We start from the raw sequence: 21,519 nt of genomic DNA, 5'->3' as shown, positions 1-21,519 counted from the left end.
GAGGAGTTCATCTTTCAGTGTCATATTTTTTTGCCTTCTCATACTGTTCATGGGGTTCTCAAGGCAAGAATACTCAAGAATACTCTAACCTACTTTCTTAAATAAATGTATTAACAATCTACAATAACCAGGAGCAGAACACACACAAAAATTAAGATCAAGGTGAACTGAAAATCTGAACCCAGAATAAACAAAAACAATTTCAGTAACAGAAAGCAACATTTCCAAGATCCTCATGAGCATCCTTAAAAGAGATTCAAAGACAGTACATCCATAAAACAAGTACAGGATGTTATTAAAAAAGAATACTCCTCGAGTAAGAAAAAGCCCCTGGAAATGAAAATTTGATCACTAAAAGTTTTTAGTGATCAGAAGGGATGATCCCACATGCCACAGGGCAACTAAGCCCAGGGGCCACAGCTACTACAGCCTGCACACCTTAGAGGTGGTGCTCCACAGTGAGAGAAGCCAAGGCAAGGAGAAGCCCGTGCACGCAACCAGAGAGTAGCCCCCACTCACCAATCTATAAAAAGCCCATATACAGCAGGACCCAGCACAGTCAAAACTAAAAATCAAACAAAAACAAAAGAATATATTCCAGTGAAGGAGGAACACACAATATTCAGAAAACAATGATTCTAAACTAAAGGATAATCATTATAGAGAAGCTTTAGACAGCAAACGGCTCACACTCAAGAAAGAAAAGACGCCAAGGGAACAGAAGAGCCACTCAGGAAGAGGGGAGTTGAGAGAGACAAATAATGAGACTGAGAGTTTGGGAAATCTTGAGACTATGATAAAAGCACAGAATGTATGTGTTGGTAGAGCAATTAAAACTTGTAAATGTACACACAGAGCCGTACAAGAAAGTGACAGTGTAAATATGACAACAGCTCATCCAATATATGAATTAGCAGACTTGAAGAACAATGAAATATACTCCAAGCAACAGATAAAAGTAAACTTTTTTTTTTTTTTTTTACAAAATATATATCCCAGCCTATTATATTTCCCATAAACATTATCATCCCAGGTCATAGTCTGCCATTTTATTTTGACAATTTCTCAACCAGGAAGTAGCAATCACCTTGGGTTTTATACAAAAGGTGTCCCAAGGAGACCAACTCTGGGGCCCTGAGTTATATAGCAGCTCTCACCTGTAACATGTCTTTTATTGGATACTCAGTGGACACAGGTCTACATGTCAACAAATATATATCATTCTTAATACTTTAAATTACACAATATTCTAAGGAATGGGCAGCCCATGCTTCATTTACCCTAAACATTACTGATGGACATTTAATCCCCCATAACTGATACTAGAAATGCCTTGATGATCTCTACCTCCTGTTTTATATGTGCGCTCAATTCTTTTCCATCCCAATTCCTCTAGGATCTCGGTTCATCAACTTTACCTATCTCACTTAAGTGTATCCTAGTTCTATGGATACCTGCTCCTTATTCCCAGCCAAAGAATCTGCTTGTCACAGCAGTACTGGAAGTCCTTCTCTTGATCTTGCCTCTCTCTCAGCATAATGACCCCTCTGTCCCCAAATCGTCACTGCATGTTTTCTGAACTGAGCTGTTCAGCACCCACATGTGTTGTTCGCATTTCCTAACTTCCAGTCCTCTCTCAACCCAACACAACCTGACTTCAGCCTGCCCTAGGGAATCTTCTTTCTCCTCCTGTGTTGTGCTGTGCTTAGTTGCTCAGTCGTGTCCGATTCTTTGTGACCCCATGGACTGTAGCCCACCAGGCTCCTCTGTCCACGGGGATTCTCCAGGCAAGAATACTGGAATGGGTTGCCATGCCCTCCTCCAAGGGATTTTCCCAACCCAGGGATTGAACCCAGGTCTCCAGCATTACAGGTGGATTCTTTATCGACTGAGCTAGCGAATTTTACAACCTTCTTTGACCTCCATCTGGACTCTGTCAACAATGTTTCAACATCAAAGTCACATGCAGGCATTTTCAAAGAGATGAAACCCAGTGGCCCACCCTGCAATGTCCTCCTTTCACATCTGGCATACTGTTATCTTTGTCTGTAAATACAATCAGTATTTCTAACATTTTCCCCAGGTAACTGCAACATGCAGCCAGGTTTGGGAACCACTGGACTGTACAACCTCTGAAACTCTTCTGCACGACCTCTGAAACTCTTCTGGAATTCAATCCCATCTCTATTTTCCCCTGGTTCTTCCGAGATCTGAAAGCCTTTTCTCAACCTCATTCCCAGGAAACTCTTCCTCTTATTTCCCCTAAAAGTTATACTCCCTAGTTTGGCTTTCATACTTTTCCCAACCCACAGTCTACCAGAGAAGATAAATTTATTATCTTTTAAGGAAACTGTTCCTAAATCTACGTCTCCACCTCTTTTGAGTTTTAAATACATTACATCTAAATGCCAAAGAGAAATTTCTACCCAGATATAACACAGAAAAGTCAAACTTGACCTGTCTATTGAAAAGAATAATTATCCACAGGTCAAACCAAGTTACAAATCTTAAAGTCAATCATCAATTCCTTCTAGCCAGCAGATCCATTGGTTTTCACCTCTGAACCCTCTTTCAAAACCATCCTTTCCCCAACCCACAGACACGATACTTGGTCTAATCTCTTCATCTCTCACCAGTTTAATGGGTCTGTTTCTCTCTAGTCTCTGGATTTAGGCTTTTTGAGTCATATACAGTTTCATTAAATCTTAGAAAGTCACTCATCTTTCTAAACCAGTTTTAGTAAGAATAGTGCCTTTTCTCACTGTGCTAAGAGGGAGTTTAGTTAGATAACATGTATAAAGCCCTTTCACAGTGCCCAGGTGGAATAAGCTATGAGGGAAGAACACAAATTGATAGCACACTTGCAACTCTTCACAATCTACTCTCCAATGGCTTCACCCTCCAAAATTCCCACATCACCCAGAGTTTCAACTCTTATCAATAATTATATTAATATGTGTTAATATGGTAACTTATACTATATGATACTGTTATATAATGTTATATAGTATATATCCTATAATGCATACACATTATATTATAGTTATATGTAATATTAATATTATTCATTGTAGCTAATATTTATTGAGTCTTGTTTTAAGGACTTTACATGTATTCCACTCATTTAATAATCCCACTTCAGAAATGAGAAAATTAACACACAGAAAGGTTAACATGATGAGCTGGTAGATAAAAAAAAGCCTTCACTCGTCTGACTTTTGGTTATTCTACCTGTAACATTATTTTCTACCTGGAAAAAACAAATTCATCCTTCAAGGATTCATTCAAACATCACGTGCATTCAAGAGCAGAATTAACTACTTCCTTGTCTAGGTGCCCATAAGTTTCTTCAGAGGTTAATATACTTCCCACTGTACTTTAAAATGATCAGCTATCTTCCAACCAGACTGAATACAACTATCTTGTTCAGTTTTAAAACTAGGACAGTGCCTGGCAAGACATAGGCTCTCTACAAGTATTTGGAAATTTCATTAGAAGTTGAAGTTAAAAAGAAAACGAAACATAAAAATTTTCATTATTTACAAAGAGTCATTAGGAGAGCAATTTTGGAGACTAAAACAATCCAAGATAGAACAAATTTCCTGTCATTTTTATTTTAAAATTACATACCCAATTTTACCGATCCTCCAAAAAGTGAACCTTTATCAAAAGCATCCTTCCAGGTAAATGTCAAGCAGATCTTGATACAAAGAGGAGGGGAAAAAGAAAATTATGTTACCTTCCTGAATCTCATTCAGTCTCTTTCAAAAAACAATCCACAGTGAAGAAAAGGACAAAAGTTTCAATCTGTCTAAAACACTATCTTCTCTAACCAAACTACTCCTTTTCCTTTTTGTGAACCATGAAATGTTCTTTTCTGAAAGTAAAATTCAGGCAGTAGGATATCTGCAACGTTGCTCTTCCACAGTAATCACACACACACTATCTTCTCCAGAAAACATGGTCTTGCGCATCTTTACACATCCACAGTGACCTGAACAGAACAGGCACTTAAGTAGGAGAATTTCCAGGATGAGATAAACTTTTATTTCTTGATTTGGGTGATGGCTAGTGGACACAACTGAAGTGACTTAGCAGCAGCAGCAGCAGACGTGTATATTCACTTCGTGATGACTCAGGCTATACACTGTTTGTTAACTGTTCTGTGTGTGTTTTATACACGAATAAAAAGTTTACTTAATTAAAAACTGCATCTCACTCTAAACTATTCCACAGTGTGAAGGTTAAAAGAATTTAGCCTCTTTTAAATTATGTATTGCAATCCAATACAAAATTTTTCAACTATGGCTGAGAGAAATTTTCAATACACCTGAAAGTAGAGACAGTAACACAAGGAACTCACATACACACATCAGTCTTCTACCCTTCTCCACTCATCTACCCACACTTTCCAATCCAAACACCAACACACACATACTTTTTCTCCTGGGGTATTTTAAAACAAGTCTCACCACATCACTTGACTTGTAAAAACTTTATGCTTAAAGTATTTTGTACAAACTATTTTAACATTTAGAAATGTCACAAAAGTTAAAAACTTTTAACAAGTGTCCCAAATATAACTGCACGAAATCATCAGCACTTTCAATATCTATCTTTTAAGAGAAGACTGACATGCCTACAGTGTAACACCTAATCATAACAGTATTTGCAAGTTTATATGCAAATGCAACTTGGGCAAATAATTTTTAAAGCACGTAAACTGAAACTAAATACGTCCTGAATCATATAGTTTCCTACTTTATTCTGTAAAAACCAAAGGAAAGGACATCACAGATTATCTTGGTCCATACTTTCTACAGATAAAAAATGCAGGAAGAAAAATGCAATCCAATGCACTACGTGAGCACAGAAGTGACTGAGGAACGGCATGAACAGAATTTCAAGAGACACTTCAAAGCAGCACAGATTCATAACAGATGGGCTTAAAAGTTTTTCATTTAAAAGTGTTATAAAAACCTAGACAGTGAAGAGACACCGTTTATTTTAATAAAACACCAAGGGTAAGAGGAAATGGGTGATTTACCATTATCACATGTAACTTTAAAACAAATGACTTACCTGGTTTTCAGAAAATGGAAATTTGGGTTCAATGGAACAGATCTGATCATAGTATCTGAAAAAGAGAGCAAATTTGTTTATTTTTGCTTTTGTTTCCCTTGACTGAGGAGACATAAAAAGATATGACTCATATCAAACAGTGTATTTTGTTTTCTTCTAGAAGTTTTATGGCTTCAGGTCTTACATCTAGAAGTCTTTAATCCATTTTGAATTTATTTTTGCTCATGGCGTGAGAAGTAGTCCAGTTTTCCCAACACCATTTACTTCAGAAGCTGTCTTTTCCCTATTGTATAGGAGATTAGGCATACAAATGTCTAATAGAAAATAAATGAGCCACAGATATGGAATGTACAGTGCGGGGAATGTGGTCAATAGTTATGTAATATCTTTGTATGGTGACGAATGGCATCTGAACATACTGGGATTACTTTGAAACGTACAGAAATACTAAATCACTATGCTGTGTGACAGAAACTAACACAGTGTTGTGGGTCAATTCTACTTCAAAACCAAACACACACAGAAAAAGAGATCCAATTTTCAGTTACCAGAGGTGGGGACTTGAGGGGAGAAGAACTGGATGAAGGCAGTCAAAGGTACAAACTTCTAGTCATAAGGTAACTAAGTACTGATACCAGGGCTGTCTAACACAATATGATACATGTAATTAACATTGCTTTATATTATATATGAAAGTTGTTAAGAGAGTAAATCCTCAGTGTTCTCACCACAAGGAAAAAGATTTCTATTTCTTTAATTTTGTATCTATATAAGATGATGGATATTCACTAAACTTACAGTACTCACCAATTCATGACTTAACGTCAAATCCTTACGCTGTACTATACCTTAAACTTACACAGAGCTAAGTGTCAATTACATCTCCATAAATCAGGAAGAAAAAGGAACAATAAAAAATAATTGATCAATATAAAAACCAGTCAAAACGTAAAATTACCAAAGCTAAGTATTACACACATTTATATAAATACAACTGGTTTAAGAGTATACTTAAAATTACGCATGCTTACTTTCAGTGGCCCACAAATTAGATTTCAATCAGCCATTTTAAAATTAATTAACATAGTCTTTTAATGTGTAAACCTATAGCTAAAAAGCATGCAATGAAAAAACTATTAACAAAAAACTCTTAGCACCAAAGAAAAATATTTGTCTACTATTATTCACTAAAAGCAAACTAACCTCTGCCTAGGTAACCAATGCATTTCTTAAAATACTATTTCTTATTAAGGTTATTGTTTACATCCACTGGACAAATTAACACCTCTGGTAAACTACTGATCTATGGGGTCGCATAGAGTCGGACACGACTGAAGTGACTTAGCAGCAGCAGCAGCAAAAGCAGTTTGCTGCTGCTGCTAAGTCGCTTCAGCCGTGTCCGACTCTGTGCGACCCCACAGACGGCAGCCCACCAGGCTCCTCTGTCCATGGGATTCTCCAGGCAAGAGTGCTGGAGTGGGTTGCCATTTCCTTCTCCAATGCAGGGAAGTGAAAAGTAGTTAAGCCGCTGAGTCGTGTCTGACTCTTCTCGACCCCATGGACTGCATCGCACCAGGCTCCTTTGTCCACGGGATTCTCCAGGCAAGGGTGCTGTAGTGGGGTGCCATTGCCCAGGTTTACCAGCTTTCAAATGTGATTTCAGTATGTCCGCCCCATCCATTTCCACCAATGCTACACAGTGTGCCAACATTTCCCCTCTCCCCTGAAAGCAGACTAATCCACAAGTTCCCCAGCCAGTCACCCTTTCTCTTCTTTCTCATTCTCCCATCTGTTCTCCATATAGCAGCCAGAATGACCATGAAACGTGACCTCTGAGCTAGCAAGGTGGGGGTTAAGGGGTGTCCAAGGCCAAGCTTCTAACCGGCCTCTAATCTTTCTTCTTCCCCTTATCACCTCCCTGCCCATCCCCTCCCACGAGTCATCAGGGTTGACTGCAATTGTTATTTCTGAAGCTTAGTTTTCAGGAGGGGTGGGAGCAGATAGGACAAATCAGAGATCAAGTTTATGGCTGCCATGGCTACAAGTTTGGTTACAAACAGGAAGAACAGAACAATTAAATACACTGAAGATAATGGGAGTCAGGTTTCTAACTGCCTTGGAAAAAAAGAGTTACAAATATGGGATAGTGGACAGCTAGAAGAAACTGGCTTTGGACTGGAACTGGAGGTATCAGTGTGAACTCATTTTTAACACAGTGTAATACAGATACAAAAAGTGGTATAAATGTGTGTGTGTATTTCCTAAATTTATATGCTGAGAGGCTCTAGCAACAATAATACTAAGTAGCAAAAAGCACACCTAGAGTCCAGATAAATTATGCTCTGCACTAAATGGAGCCAGCGTTGGGACTTCCCTTGGTGGGCCAGTGGTTAGGACTCTGCACTGAACTGCAGGGGGCATGGGTCCCATCCCTGGTCCGGGAACTAAGATCCCATAAGCTTCGTAGTATAGCCAATAAATAAATGAATTAATTAATAATTAATAAACAGAGCCAGTGCTCCTTAGAGAAATGACGGACCCCACGGCTGACAATGAGAAAATTCAAGTCAAGCCTAAACATTCAGCTATGCCAGAAAGTTAAGGAAGTACTTAAAACATGAGGAGGAAATGTCAAAAGTACACAGGAACTAGCTGAAAGCAGCTCCCACTAGCCAAGTCCAGAATAATTCAAACAAATAGCAAATCATACTCCACTGAGGAAAATAAGATCATTCTAAAGTAAACAGAACAAACAATTTAACAGAGAAAACTCTACCCTAATATACAATGCCAACCAATGAATCTAGAAGAAACAACAAGGTGAGCAAAGTCACGACGTTGCCGCTTTCATAATATATCTGATTCAGGTAAAATCATTACCAGAAGCTAAAACATAAGCTTGATGGAAACAGGGTATTACAGAATCTCAAAGTATCTCCCCACAAGATCAGATCAGATCAGTCGCTCAGTCGTGTCCGACTCTTTGTGATCCCATGAATCGCAGCACGCCAGGCCTCCCTGTCCATCACCAACTCCCGGAGTTCACTCAGACTCACATCCATCGAGTCAGTGATGCCATCCAGCCATCTCATCCTCTGTTGTCCCCTTCTCCTCCTGCCCCCAATCCCTCCCAGCATCAGAGTCTCTTTCAATGAGTCAACTCTTCACATGAGGTGGCCAAAGTACTGGAGTTTCAGCTTTAGCATCATTCCTTCCAAAGAAATCCCAGGGCTGATCTCCTTTAGAATGGACTGGTTGGATCTCCTTGCAGTCCAAGGGACTCTCAAGAGTCTTCTCCAACACCACAGTTCAAAAGCATCAATTCTTCGGCACTCAGCCTTCTTCACAGTCCAACTCTCACATCCATACATGACCACAGGAAAATCCATAGCCTTGACTAGATGGACTTTTGTTGGCAAAGTAATGTCTCTGCTTTTGAATATGGTATCTAGGTTGGTCATAACTTTCCTTCCAAGGAGTAAGCATCTTTTAATTTCATGGCTGCAGTCACCATCTGCAGTGATTTTGGAGCCCAGAAAAATAAAGTCTGACACTGTTTCCACTGATTCCCCGTCTATCTCCCATGAAGTGATGGGATTGGATGCCATGATCTTCGTTTTCTGAATGTTGAGCTTTAAGCCAACTTTTTCACTCTCCACTTTCACTTTCATCAAGAGGCTTTTGAGTTCCTCTTCACTTTCTGCCATAAGGGTGGTGTCATCTGCATATCTGAGGTTATTGATATTTCTCCCGGCAATCTTGATTCCAGCTTGTGCTTCTTCCAGTCCAGCGTTTCTCATGATGTACTCTGCATATAAGTTAAATAAACAGGGTGACAATATACAGCCTTGACGAACTCCTTTTCCCATTTGGAACCAATCTGTTGTTCCATGTCCAGTTCTAACTGTTACTTACTACTTAATATAACTTATTAACTGTGAGGTCAAAAAAACTGGCGGACACCATCTTAACAAAGTGATAAACATCAAACGTTACCAGCAATGGGACAAATCAACCTCATGCTTTTCTTAAGGTGCATTAAAAAAAACACAGCATCATTTGGGTTTGTGCAACAGCCCCACCATGCATAAAATCCAAGAAAATAAGAGGCAAGCCCTTTAACTAAGGGACATTCTACAAAGTAAGCAGCCTGTACCTACTCTTCAAAAATGCTGTCTTGAAAAACAACCAAAAACTGATGAACTGTTCCAGACTGAAGTAGACTAAAAAGGCAATTAATTGCAATGCAAGATCTGGTATTAGATACTGGACCTGTAAACATTAATAGGAAAGTCAGCAAAATTTGAATGAGTACAACAGATTAAATGGTAATATTTAATCAATGTTAATTTCCTGACTTTGAAAGCTGTACTGTGGTTATGTAGGAGAGTATTCTTGGATTCCCACTATAATTCCATCCAAAAATTGTGATATCATTCATTACCCAATTTTCCAGCCTCAACTAAGAATATTCACTACACACTGTAGGCATTAAGATTCTGTGCTCTCTCCTGGCTCAGGACATTCACCCATTTTCTTTCCCTTCACCCAGAAACTTTCCCATCACAATTTCCCATTTTTCTCGTCCTCATTCATTCACTCTTTCAACAAAGACATACTAACAGTTTGCATGCGTGCTAAGTCGCTTGAGTCATGTCCGACTCTTTGCAACCCTATGGACTGTAACCTGCCAGACTCCTCTCTCCGTGGGATTTTCCAGGCAAGAATAGTCGAGTGGATTGCCATCCCCTCCTCCAGGGGATCTTCCCAACCCAGGGATCGAACCCAAGTCTCTTATGACACCTGCACTGGCAGGCGGGTTCTTTACAACTACCTGGGAAGCCCATGCTAACAGTCTGCCATGCACCAAGCACAGTTCTACAACAGGAATTCAGCAGTATATAAATATTAAAAAATCTGCACCCTTGTACAGCTTACTTTTAGAGCTGGAGGCAAAACAAAATTAAGTAACAATGCAGAATAGCACATAGTGTTAAATGCAATGGGAGAAATAAAGAGGTGAGAGGGATAAGGTCATGTGCAGGGGGTGACATGAGAAGGCTATAGTTTTTTTTTTAAATAACATGGTCATTGGACTACGTAAAAGTAAAACAAAAAAAAATTTTTAATGTCATGTATAATAGGGCACGAAGGAAGTGATGGGATGTGGGGAAAAGCATCACCAGTGGAAGGGAGAACAACTGCCAGGAATCTGAGAAAAACGTATGCCTGAAAATACCTCTGCACAATGAGGAGGATATGGCTGGAGAGCAAGCACAGGAGAAAACAGCAGATGAAATCAAGGAAGTAATGATGCCTCGAGTGCATCTGTAAGACTTTTGGCTTCTACTACTGCTTAAGAGGAGGAAGCACCAAAGGGTGTGGACAAGAGTAACACGAGCTAATCTATTTTCAGATTCACCCCAGACCCTCTGTAGAAAACTGACTCACAGGTGTGCAAACGGCAGGAGTCCAGAGAAGTCAGGAGGCTACTACACTGAAGCAGTCAGGTGACGCAAGGTGGTGGCAGAAGCAACAGCAGCAGTCAATGTCATGCCTTTTCTAAATGCCTCTCCACTGACAATCACTTAGGGCCCGGAATTTTCCCTTCACAACTTACCACAGTCAGTTATGTATTAATCGGTTCTAAACTCCCTGAGAGCAGGAACTGGATCTTATTTGCTAAGCTTCATTGCTAGCTCCAAACAAAAAAATCAGCAAAATGCAAAGTTTTCAAAAAGCAACTTTTTTATCTCTGAAACGTAAAACCTGAGATTCTGTTTTGAGAACAAATAGGAACTACTAAAGAATGTGTCCATAAAGAGAGACAAGCGAGTACAGAGACCCTGAGGCCACAGCCCCTAAGGGCGAGCCAGCATAGCAAAGGGGCCAACAGGGCTACAGAGCAGGGATCCCCACACTTGGTCTTTGGGCTTCCCAGGTGGCTCAGTGGTAAAGAATCTACCTGCCAGTGCAGGAGACGTGGGTTCGATCCCTGGGTCGGGCAGACCCCACGGAGGAGGAAATGGCAACCCTCTCAGGTATTCTTGCCTTGAGAATTCCATAGACAGAGGAGCGTGACGGGCTAGTCCATGGGGTTGCAAAGAGTTGGACGTGACTGAGCACATCCTAGGCCTTGCCAGAACAAAGGCAAAAATCAAGGATGACATGCAGGTACCTGTTACAACTTAACAAAAGAGAAAACATCTGCCCTGCCCTGCACCCTTTCTACCTGGTTGGGCCACCTCAGATGATGGGATCGCTAGGGACAGGTATCTAACTACCATCAGCTGAAGTTCTCTGAAGGAAAACTATTCAGTCAGGCAGTGAGAAATCCAGGAGACAAGAGGTGGGTAGCGGTCAACGCAGTCAGTTTTGATCTCTGCCCCGGTGACACTCAAATTCCGGCACGCCTTCCTCCCTTGCCAGAGAGTCCAGCCATCTCAACCTGGACAGCTGGCAAGAGATAAGGTGACTTGCTGAGTCACCAATTCCTGGTTCGAGATTACATCATTCACTGCCAAGCCACTTGCCAAGCAGAACATCCAATGTGTAGTGACACCTAAGCAAGTCCTGGGCAGCAGTGAGGCCTGGCTACCGGCCAGGGAGGCAGACACTGAAAATGAAAGGGAGGACGGGGCAGAGGGGAGCACCCTACCCAGCTGTCCAAGGCTCCCAGCGCCAACCCGCTAGAGAGTGCCCCAGACCACACAAAAGCAGGCAGCTGGGCAGGCCTTCATTTGCTGCCCTCTGCTCTAAACCGGAAGGAAGTAGGAGGAAATGAAAATACTTTCTGCAAATGGATCAAGGAAAAAAGAAAGGCTACACAGAACATACCAAATTTCTTTGTATCTATTTACTCCAAAGCTTTTGGGGTTAACTCTCAAAATTTGACTTGTGTGGGGTAACAGTACATTTATATCCTACATTTAAATGCCTAAAAGCTACGTGATGGAATTCTCAAAGTAAAATAAGTGTCTTAGGATAGGCTGGCTTCCTTTGTGGCTGAGATGGTAAAGACTCTGCGTGCAATACAGGAGACCCAGGTTCGATCCTTGGGTCGGGAAGATGCCCTGGAGAAGGAAACGACAATCCAGTCCAGTTTTCTTGTTTAGAGAACTCCATGGACAGAGGAGCCTGGCAAGATACAGTACATGGTGTTGCAAGGAGTGACATGACTCTGACATGAACCAGGAATTAGTGACTCAGAAAGATGCCTTATCTCCTGCCAGCTGTCCAGGTTGAGATGGCTGGACTCTCTGGTAAGGAAGGAAGGGCTTCCCTGGTGGCTCAGCAGATAAAGAATCCGCCTGTAATGAAGCAGACCTCAGTTCAATCCTGGGTTGGGGAGATCCCCTGGAGATCTACCCACTTCAGTATTCTGGCATGGAGAATTCCATGGACTGTATAGTGCATGGGGTCACAAAGAGTCAGACATGACTGAGCAACTTTCATTTTAGGATAGGTTATACAACATGAAATGTAAGTATGAAAAAATGAAACATAAGTACAGTAGTCACCGGAAATCATTAATACCTGATTTCATAGTATGGAGTAAACTCCACAAAGAAACTAACTCTTTTCAAAAGAAAGGAGACACTGCTAACCACAGGTTCAGTTCAGTTGTGTCCGACTCTTTGGGACCTCATGGGCTGCAGCACGCCAGGCTTCCCTGTACATCACCAAAGCCCAGAGCTTACTCAAACTCACGTCCATTGACTCGGTGATACATTCCAACCATCTCATCCTCTGTCGTCCCCTTCTCCTCCAGCCTTCAATCTTCTCCAACATCAGGGTATATTCAAATGAGTCAGTTCTTCGCATCAGGTGGCCAAACTATTGAAGTTTCAGCTTCAACATCAGTCCTTCAAACGAATATTCAGGACTGCTTTCCTTTAGGATGGACTGGTTGGATCTCCTCGCTGTCCAAGGGACTCTCAAGTCTTCTCCGACACCACAGTTCAAAAGCATCAATTCTTTGGTGCTCAGCTTTCTTTATAGTCCAACTCTCACATTCATGCATGACTACTGGAAAAACCATAGCTTTGACTAGATGGACCTTTGCTGGCAAAGTAATGTCTCTGCTTTTCAATATGCTATCTAGGTTGGTCATATTTTTCTTCCAAGGTGCAAGTGTCTTTTAATTTCATGGCTGCAGTCACCATCTGCAGTGATTTGGGAGCCCAAAATATAAAATCTGTTTCCATTGTTTCTCCATCTATTTGCCATGAAGTGATGGGACCAGATGCCATGATCTTAGTTTTCTGAATGTTGAGTTTCAAGCCAACTTTTTCACTCTCCCCTTTTACTTTCATCAAGAGGCTCTTAAATTTTTAACTTTCTGCCATAAGGGTGGTGTCACCTGCATATCTAAGGTTACTGATTTCTCCCAGCAACCTTGATTCTAGCTTGTGCATCATTCAGTCCAGCATTTCTCATGATGTACTCTACATATAAGTTATATAAGCAGGGTGAAAGTATACAGCCTTGATATACTCCTTTCCCGATTTGAAACCAGTCTGTTGTTCCATGTCCAGTTCTAACTGTTGCTTCTTGACCTGCATACAGATTTCTCAGGAGGCAGGTAACGTGGTCTGGTATTCCCATCTCTTGAAGGATTTTCCACAGTTTGTTGTGATCCACACAGTCAAAGGTTTTGGTGTAGTCAATAACGCAGAAGTACGTGTTTTTTTAGAATTCCTTTGCTTCTTCTATGATCCAACGGATGTTGACAATTTGAGCTCTGGTTCTCTGCCTTTTCTAAATCCAACTTGAACATTTGGAAGTTCTCAGTTCACATACTGTTGGAGCCTCGCTTAAAGAATTTTGAGTGTTACTTTGCTAGCGTGTGAGATGAGTGCAAATGTGTGTGAGTTTGAGCATTCTTTGGCATTGCCTTTCTTTGGGACTGGAATGAAAACTGATCTTTTCCAGTCCTGTGGCCACTGCTGAGTTTTCCATATTTGCTGGCATGTTGAGTGCAGCACTTTCACAGCATCATCTTTTAGGATATGAAATTACCCAGCCTATAAAAACTAACCACGCCATATTTTGCAGCACTTGCTCTCTTCAATGGCCCCTACTCTGTCTGTGGAGTGTGTTTCTCTCTGAATCCCAGTAAATTCATTTCTTACCTATCACTTTGTCTCTCACTCTATTCTTTCTGTGATGAGACATCAAGAACCTCAACTTCATTCTAAACTGAAACCAGGTAGTGTGGGTTTTGGCTGGGTTCAAGGCCCAGCACATGGGTTCTAGTCCCAACCTGAGATGAACGATTTCAGACACATAGCACATGTTGGAAAAACAGGAGCTACAGATTCTGATTTTGCAAATATTCAGAAGTGTTTTTTATATTCTCTAGTACCCATGGATGGAGGAGCCTGGTAGGCTGCAGTCCATGGGGTTGCGAAGAGTCGGACATGACTGAGCGACTTCACTTCCACTTTTCACTTTCATGCACTGGAGAAGGAAATGGCAACCCACTCCAGTGTTCTTGCCTGGAGAATCCCAGGGACGGGGGAGCCTGGTGGGCTGCCATCTATGGGGTCGCACAGAGTCAGACACAACTGAAGCAACTTAGCAGCAGCAGCAGTACTTTAAGAACTCAATGGCTCTAGAGCAAATAACTAAGAACTCAACTTTTTAAATCTCACGGGGAAAAAAAATAGCAAACAAATATATTTATTTTAATATACCAAAGATAAAACAAATTTCCATTCAGTTCAGTTCAGTCGCTCAGTCGTGTCCAACTCTTTGCGACCCCATGAACTGCAGCACACCAGGCCTCCCTGTCCATCACCAACTCCCGGAGTTTACTCAAACTCATGTCCATTGAGTCAAAGATGCCATCCAACCATCTCATCTGTTATCCCCTTCTCCTCCTGCCCTCAATCTTTCCCAGCATCAGGGTCTTTTCAAATGAGTCAGCTCTTCGCATCAGGTGGCCAAAGTACTGGGAGTTTCAACTTCAACATCAGTCGTTCCAATGAACACCCAGGACTGATCTCCTTTAGGATGGACTGGTTCAATCTCCTTGCAGTCCAAGGGATTCTCAAGAGTCTTCTCCAAAAATCCTAATTAAAAAAAAACTTTTTAGGGGGATGGTATGGAGACCAAGAACAACCAATCCACATGGAAAGTGATACCACAACACAACTCACGTAAGCCATCCAGTCCCAGTCAGTACTGAGGGCTGGGCAACTCCAAGCCCACCAACCAGATACAGAAGACCAGAGCGCTGGGCCAGGTATTGATTAGAGCCAGTGGACGCCTCCTGCACCTTACCCTCACACTTCCTTCTTTGCCCAATCTATCTCATGAAGAATCACTCACAGAAGCACTGCTGCAGTAGAGTATGGCAGCAAATTCCCTCCAGGATTACAAATAATGAAGACAGTCCTGACAAGCCACTTTATTTATCAAACAAAGATTTTAACTTTTCCTGTTAAATCTGTGTTTACTCATTTATGTAGCATAAATAAAATTAACTCAGCCAAACTAAGGTCTGGCAACTACAGGTACTCCTTGAGATCAAAGGTCAAGTATTATTTATCTTTATATCCACCATACTCTATTTGATTAACAAACTGTAGCAATGTCGTTAGGGCTAATATTATCTCAATATCTTCACCACCAATCAGAATGTAAGCAACAGCTGAGAAGTAAAATGGAACAGCAAAATTTCTTTCTTGATTTATAAAACATTAGTGCTTGGGAAAATTTCCACAATTATGAAACTAGTTCCATCAACTTTATTTTACAAAGAAAAAGACAGTACCATAATGCAGCAAACTACGTATTAACCCACAAAAAAGTGACACACAAATTTAGAAATGTTACAAAAGCTCTATAAAAGACTCACATTAAAGAAAACTAAAATTACAAATTATTTTAAAAATGTCAACAAGAATACTTCATACCAAAACCAGTTGGATGCAACTGAAAGCAGATTCAGAAAAAACATATAGTCCTAAATGAGATGTATTCGAAAAACAAAAAAAGCTGAGAAGCTAATCATTCTATACAAAAAGAGGAAAAAGAAACAAGTGAATGACAGCATAAATCCAAAGGTTAAGCAGACTTGGTTTAAAAAAAAAGATGGCTCTGAACTTTCAAGAGATCTGATTGGGGGGTGGGGGGTAATCATACGCAACATCAGAAATAAGAAAAAAATTTTAACAACAGATTTTGAGGAGAATAAAACACTTTTCAGGATTTCATTACTCAAACTCTGAGCTTCTGAGCTTCCACTGCAGTGGGTGAGGGTTGATCCCCGTTTGGGGAACTAAGATCCCACATGACAGGAGGCAAGACCAAAAAAAAAAAAATTTGCAAGGACTTTTGTGTGACAAAAGATACCATAAACATAAGAGACAAAAAACAGATTTAAAGATGATATTTGTACTATAAATAATAGAAAAAGGATAAATTGCCAGAAAATGTACAGAACTCTTAAAAATCAGTAAGGAAAACACAATGTAGAAAATGGGCCAAAAAAAGGACATGCAATTTACAGAAAAAGAAAGTGGCCAGCCAGCAAACAGAAAATGCTGGATCTCAGAGATATCAAGGCAATGCAACCTAAAACTGGGTACCATCTCGCACCCATCTATTCAGCAAAAAGCAACTTATTTAAATTATTAATCAGTGAGTATTCCTGAGGATGTGGCGGGAAAAAAATTTACTTGCCAAGAAGAATGCAAATTGATATAAACACAGAAGAAAGCTGAAAATGCAAATACGCTATTTGCTAAACAAAGAGATCTGAATAAACAACCTTCTCTGCTCCCTCTCTCAAACTTCCACTGGAAAGGCAATAAAAATTAAAAAGCTGTAACTGCACTAGGACAAAAAGAATGGGAAAGGGCACAACAGCATACAAGAAGTTCCGATGAAATTTTCTAAAAGGTGAAAGAAAAGTGAATAAATGAAGCAGACACAGCTGAAAAATCTAACTGCCTAGACAGAAAGCAGGCAAATTGTGCAAAGAAGCCAGACAGGAAACTTGAGGGGACTTCCCTGGTGGCCCAGTGGTTAAGACTTTGCCTCCACTGCAGGGGATGTGGGTTCCATGCCTGGTCATTTGAAGATCTTTGCAAGAAATCTTGAGGACAGGCTCACTCTCGGGAAAACGTTCAGGACAGCAAGCGCGGCTCAGGTGGGCACTGAGCGCAGCTAAGTGGGGACAAAGGGAACTGAGAGCCTATTCAAAGTGAAGACAAAGTGTGAGTTTCTCAGACGTGTTCTCTTAGGTTCTCTCTCCATGGGATTCTCCAGGCAAGAATACTGGAATGGGTTGCCATTCCCTTCTCCAGGGGATCTTCCTGACCCACAGATTGAACCCAGGTCTCCCATGTTGCAGGCAGATTCTTTACCGGCTAAGCCACCACAGAGCCTACTGATGTGCTAATCGCCTACATCATTACCTCTCCTTCCTTCCTAAGAAAATCACATATTTTAGCTGGGTATATGCATGCCCTTAATAAAAATTCCTTTACCTCTCCTACCCTTCCAAGACGTGGACATACATAATGGCTAATAACATACGAGCAGGGTGTTGTGGGGCAGTTTTCAGGTAACATCCTAAAGGCTTAGCCTTCTGCCTACCCCCTGTCCCTCCCTCCATTCTCTTGCCTAAAAGTTGAGTATAACTGCTGTCTGGACCCTGGGAACGAGGACTCTAGCTTTTACAGAGCGGATAGCTGAAACGAGCCTGAACCTGATGAATTTCACAGTGCCATCCCTTTGCTGTGCTGTACTTAGTCGTTCAGTCATGTCCAACTCTTTATGACCCCATGGACTGTAGCCTGCCAGGCTCTTCTGTTCTTGGGGATTCTTCAGGCAAGAATATTGGAGTAGGTTGCCATGCCCTCCTCCACGGGATCTTCCCAACCCAGGGATCAAAATCAAGTCTCCTGCATTGCAGGCCAATTCTGTACAGTCTGAGCCACCAGGGAAGTCCAAGAATACTGGAGTGGGTAGCCGATCCTTTCTCCAGGGGATCTTCCTGCCACAGGAATCAAACCGGGGGCTCCAGCATTGCTGAGCTACCCAGGAAGCCCATACCATCCCTAAGCTATCTAAACTACCCCTCTACCAACTTTCTACACAAGACCAAAATCATAATTTAATTCACTGATAATCTGAGATCTCCCACATACAGCTGAATTCAACCCTCGTACAGCAACATAGATGATATAAAACAGGCTAACACAGAAAAGTCCATACATGAATGCTGCTCACCCTCCATTTTTTCGATCAAATTTCAGAAAGCTGACAACCAGGCTTTTTCATGGAAGGAGACTGTAAGCTTTCTCTACAAAGAAATTAATCACCACAAAAGACTGATCACCTAGTGATCAGATTCAATATTTACTGAGGCACTCCTAACCAATTTGTACTTAAAGTCACTTTACAAAGGATAACATTCACTTTTAATATTACAACACATAAACGGTATTTTAGGACATTTTAAGAGTTCGTCTAAAAACAAAAAGGCAAGTCCATCACTGGACCTATATGTGTAGAGCTGTGTGCCAGTACTTACGAAGCTAGTTTCTATTCTTTAGGAATTAACTTAAATCTTCTTTTTCAAAAAGTTCATTAAGTTAAAATATGTAAATTAATGCTCAGTTTATACAATTATTGAAATATATTAACAGTAAAATATTCTGCATAATTGGATGAACCACCCCATAACAGGATGCATACCAAAGATACTTTTGTACATACCTCCATTATAAAATGTAATACACTGTACTAATATCTATCAGCTTACCCTAACTCCACCTGAAAAGCAAGAATGTGCTAATGTGAGGATAAGGCAGAGACGACTAAAGAAACAGTTTCAAACAAACTGTCTCTGCAAGAGCCCTAAAACCTAGGAACAGTTCTCACATTTATGCCTGGGAAAATACTAAAAGAATGCACAAATTTAAGAAGTTTTAAACCTCATATTACCAATATTCACTATCCTTTCTTGTCTATCAAGTCTCTGAAGACTCCACTGCTCCTTAAGTGTTGAGACCAAACCTAATGCATTCCTGTTTTCATTTCATACCATGACCCATGCTTTGTAAATACTGCTAGTGAAAAATCCTCACTGAACGCTACTCAGGTCTAGGTAAGAGCACGTTAATATAAAGAATGTCTAAGTATTCATAGGTTAACTTTTTAAAAAGCTTATATAAGTATCAAGCTTATATATCTTCGAAACCCAAGTCTTAGCTTTTAAAATTTACCACCAAGGGGTCGTAATCTATTCAGTACCCTCCTCCTGGAAAACTGACTCCATACTAATGCTACTTTAATCCATGCTGCACGGAGAAGTTAAACCAGCACAGTGACTCAGAGTAGGGCGATTAGGCCATTTCCCACTGTACGTGGGCACAAGCCAATCCAATCAGAGGCTTCCGTGGACTTTTGCCAGGGCACAGGAGAAAAGCACTCTTGTGTAAGATCCTGACTGTTAAGACCACCGTAATTACAGGAGAGCCAGTGGCCATCTCTCCGGATTACAGGAACAAAGCTCTCCTAAGAGGAAAACATCCTGGAGGCAGAATCATCTCCAGGAATGCCTAAGGACGCAATATTCGTTGCCTTTTCAGTTAGTGAGTTTAACCTGAGCGGCTCCTACTTGCGTCTTAATATAGCTGTGTTTTTCCTGTGAAATGAGACTACATTAGACACAGAAAATGTGATCATTAAAAAGGTGAGCGAAAGAATTTTAACTATAAAGTACTATAAAAATGTCCTGCCATCCTAACTGGAAAGTTCTACATAAAAAACTCTCATTAAATACATCCTGAGTTCAATAAACATTTACTAAGATAACAAATTTACTCCATTATGTGCATACCTGTTTGTGAACAAACTGATTAAAAGGAACCTATCTGGAACGTTCTGTCATTCAAGTTTAAATTTTAAATAATGGCAGCTCCTAACCAATGGACGGAGAAGGCAATGGCACCCCACTCCAGTACTCTTGCCTGGAAAATCCCACGGACGGAGGAGCCTGGTAGGCTTCAGTCCATGGGGTCGCGAAAAGTCGGACACGACTAAGCGACTTCCCTTTCACTTTTCACTTTCATGCACTGGAGAAGGAAATGGCAACCCGCTCCAGTGTCCTTGCCTGGAGAATCCCAGGGACGGGGGAGCCTGGTGGGCTGCCGTCTATGGGGTCGCACAGAGTCGGACACGACTGAACTGACTTAGCAACCAATGGAATTCTCCATCGGTCGTTCGGTTGCGATGAACTTAGGAAGAGGGTTTATTTCAAAGTGGACAGTATGGAGTAAGTAACAAACATGAGTTCCAGAGCCCCAATTCTGCCACTTCCCTCAAGCAAATTACTATTATGAAATTCCAACCTGGCCAACAAAGTTTTGCGGTGATGCAAAAATGGAGGAAGGGAGGAGTCTCACAGACACCCCCCTCCCCCGCAAAAAAAAAAAAAAAGTGAAGAAAACTAGTTCTGGGTAAATGTGACAAGAGAGACTGAATACGTGGTGGACCGTTCCTCCCAGGTGGCCGGTCGGCCGGGCCCCGGAGGACCGAGGACGGCGGACCGCGGCGGGCAGCCAGGGGAAGCGGGTAGGGTCACCCGGGCCTGCAGGAGGAAGAAATGCAGACCACACCTACGCGCCGGGCCAAGCTGGGGTGGGGCGGCCGGTCCGGCCGTGGATGTGAGGAGTCAGGAAGGGCGGAGGAAGCAGGGCAAGCGGCAGGCCGCCGACAGCCTCCCCCTACCCGGCCCCAGGCCCACCTCAGCAGCGTCTCGAGCGCGCCCTCGTGCTTGTCCAGCGGGCGGCCGAGCGCGGCGCGCCGCAGCTTGCTGAGCTCCTCCGCCGCGCGGCAGTACTGGGCCTGCTCCTCCCCGCCGCTCGGGTACGTCTGCTGGATGAACTTCACCAGCGGCTTGGCCAGGTCCACCTCCGAGGTCTTTTTCAGCTGTACCGAGATGAACGCCGCCATGGCGAGCGCCTCGGCCGCCCTTCGGGCCAAAGACACCACGGGAGGGCGACGAGGGCCGAGGGCCGCGGAGTACCGGGCCGGCGGACGGGCGGACTGAGGGGCTGACGGACGTGCGCTCCGCTTGCGCTTCGGGTCCGGCCACTTCCGGGAGCTCCGGCGCAGGCGCACTCGGCGCGCCGCCCGCGGTCACGTGAGGGAGTCGGGGAGTCGGCAGCTCACCTGGGCCCCACTCGTCCGGGGCTGAATCTTGAGGTGCCAGCCTGCCCCACCTGTGGAATTTTTCTCTTTCCTTCTACTGCTTCGGCAATTGGGCCGAGCGCTTGCGTAAAACTAACTTCCTGCACTCGAACAGTTCCCCAGGGAGGTACTATTACTGGCACTGGCGTGAGTTTGCGGCCACCTGCCCAAGACATGGCTGCTTCAGGGTTATTGTGACCTATGGTGATTGATTCGGCGGGGTGC

General features: G+C 42.2%; 1 protein-coding gene across 2 annotated transcripts in view; it reads right to left on the bottom strand.

Moving 5' to 3' along the window:
- PDCD6IP (programmed cell death 6 interacting protein) overlaps positions 1-21,152 on the bottom strand; it is a 71,774-nt gene extending 50,622 nt beyond the window's left edge. For both annotated transcript variants that reach the window (XM_005222590.5, XM_002696926.7), the window contains exons 1-3: positions 20,849-21,152; positions 5,083-5,137; positions 3,631-3,700 (exon numbers count right to left, since the gene is read on the bottom strand). In XM_005222590.5, coding sequence (XP_005222647.1) covers positions 3,631-3,700; positions 5,083-5,137; positions 20,849-21,057 — 334 coding nt within the window. In that variant the 5' untranslated portion in view covers positions 21,058-21,152. The remainder of the gene's footprint in view (positions 1-3,630; positions 3,701-5,082; positions 5,138-20,848) is intronic.
- Between the last annotated feature and the right edge of the window lie 367 nt (positions 21,153-21,519).

This window comes from Bos taurus, chromosome 22, assembly GCF_002263795.3.
Source record: "Bos taurus isolate L1 Dominette 01449 registration number 42190680 breed Hereford chromosome 22, ARS-UCD2.0, whole genome shotgun sequence".
In the NCBI taxonomy this organism is placed as follows: domain Eukaryota; kingdom Metazoa; phylum Chordata; class Mammalia; order Artiodactyla; family Bovidae; genus Bos; species Bos taurus.
This window is presented reverse-complemented; position numbering and strand designations above follow the sequence as displayed.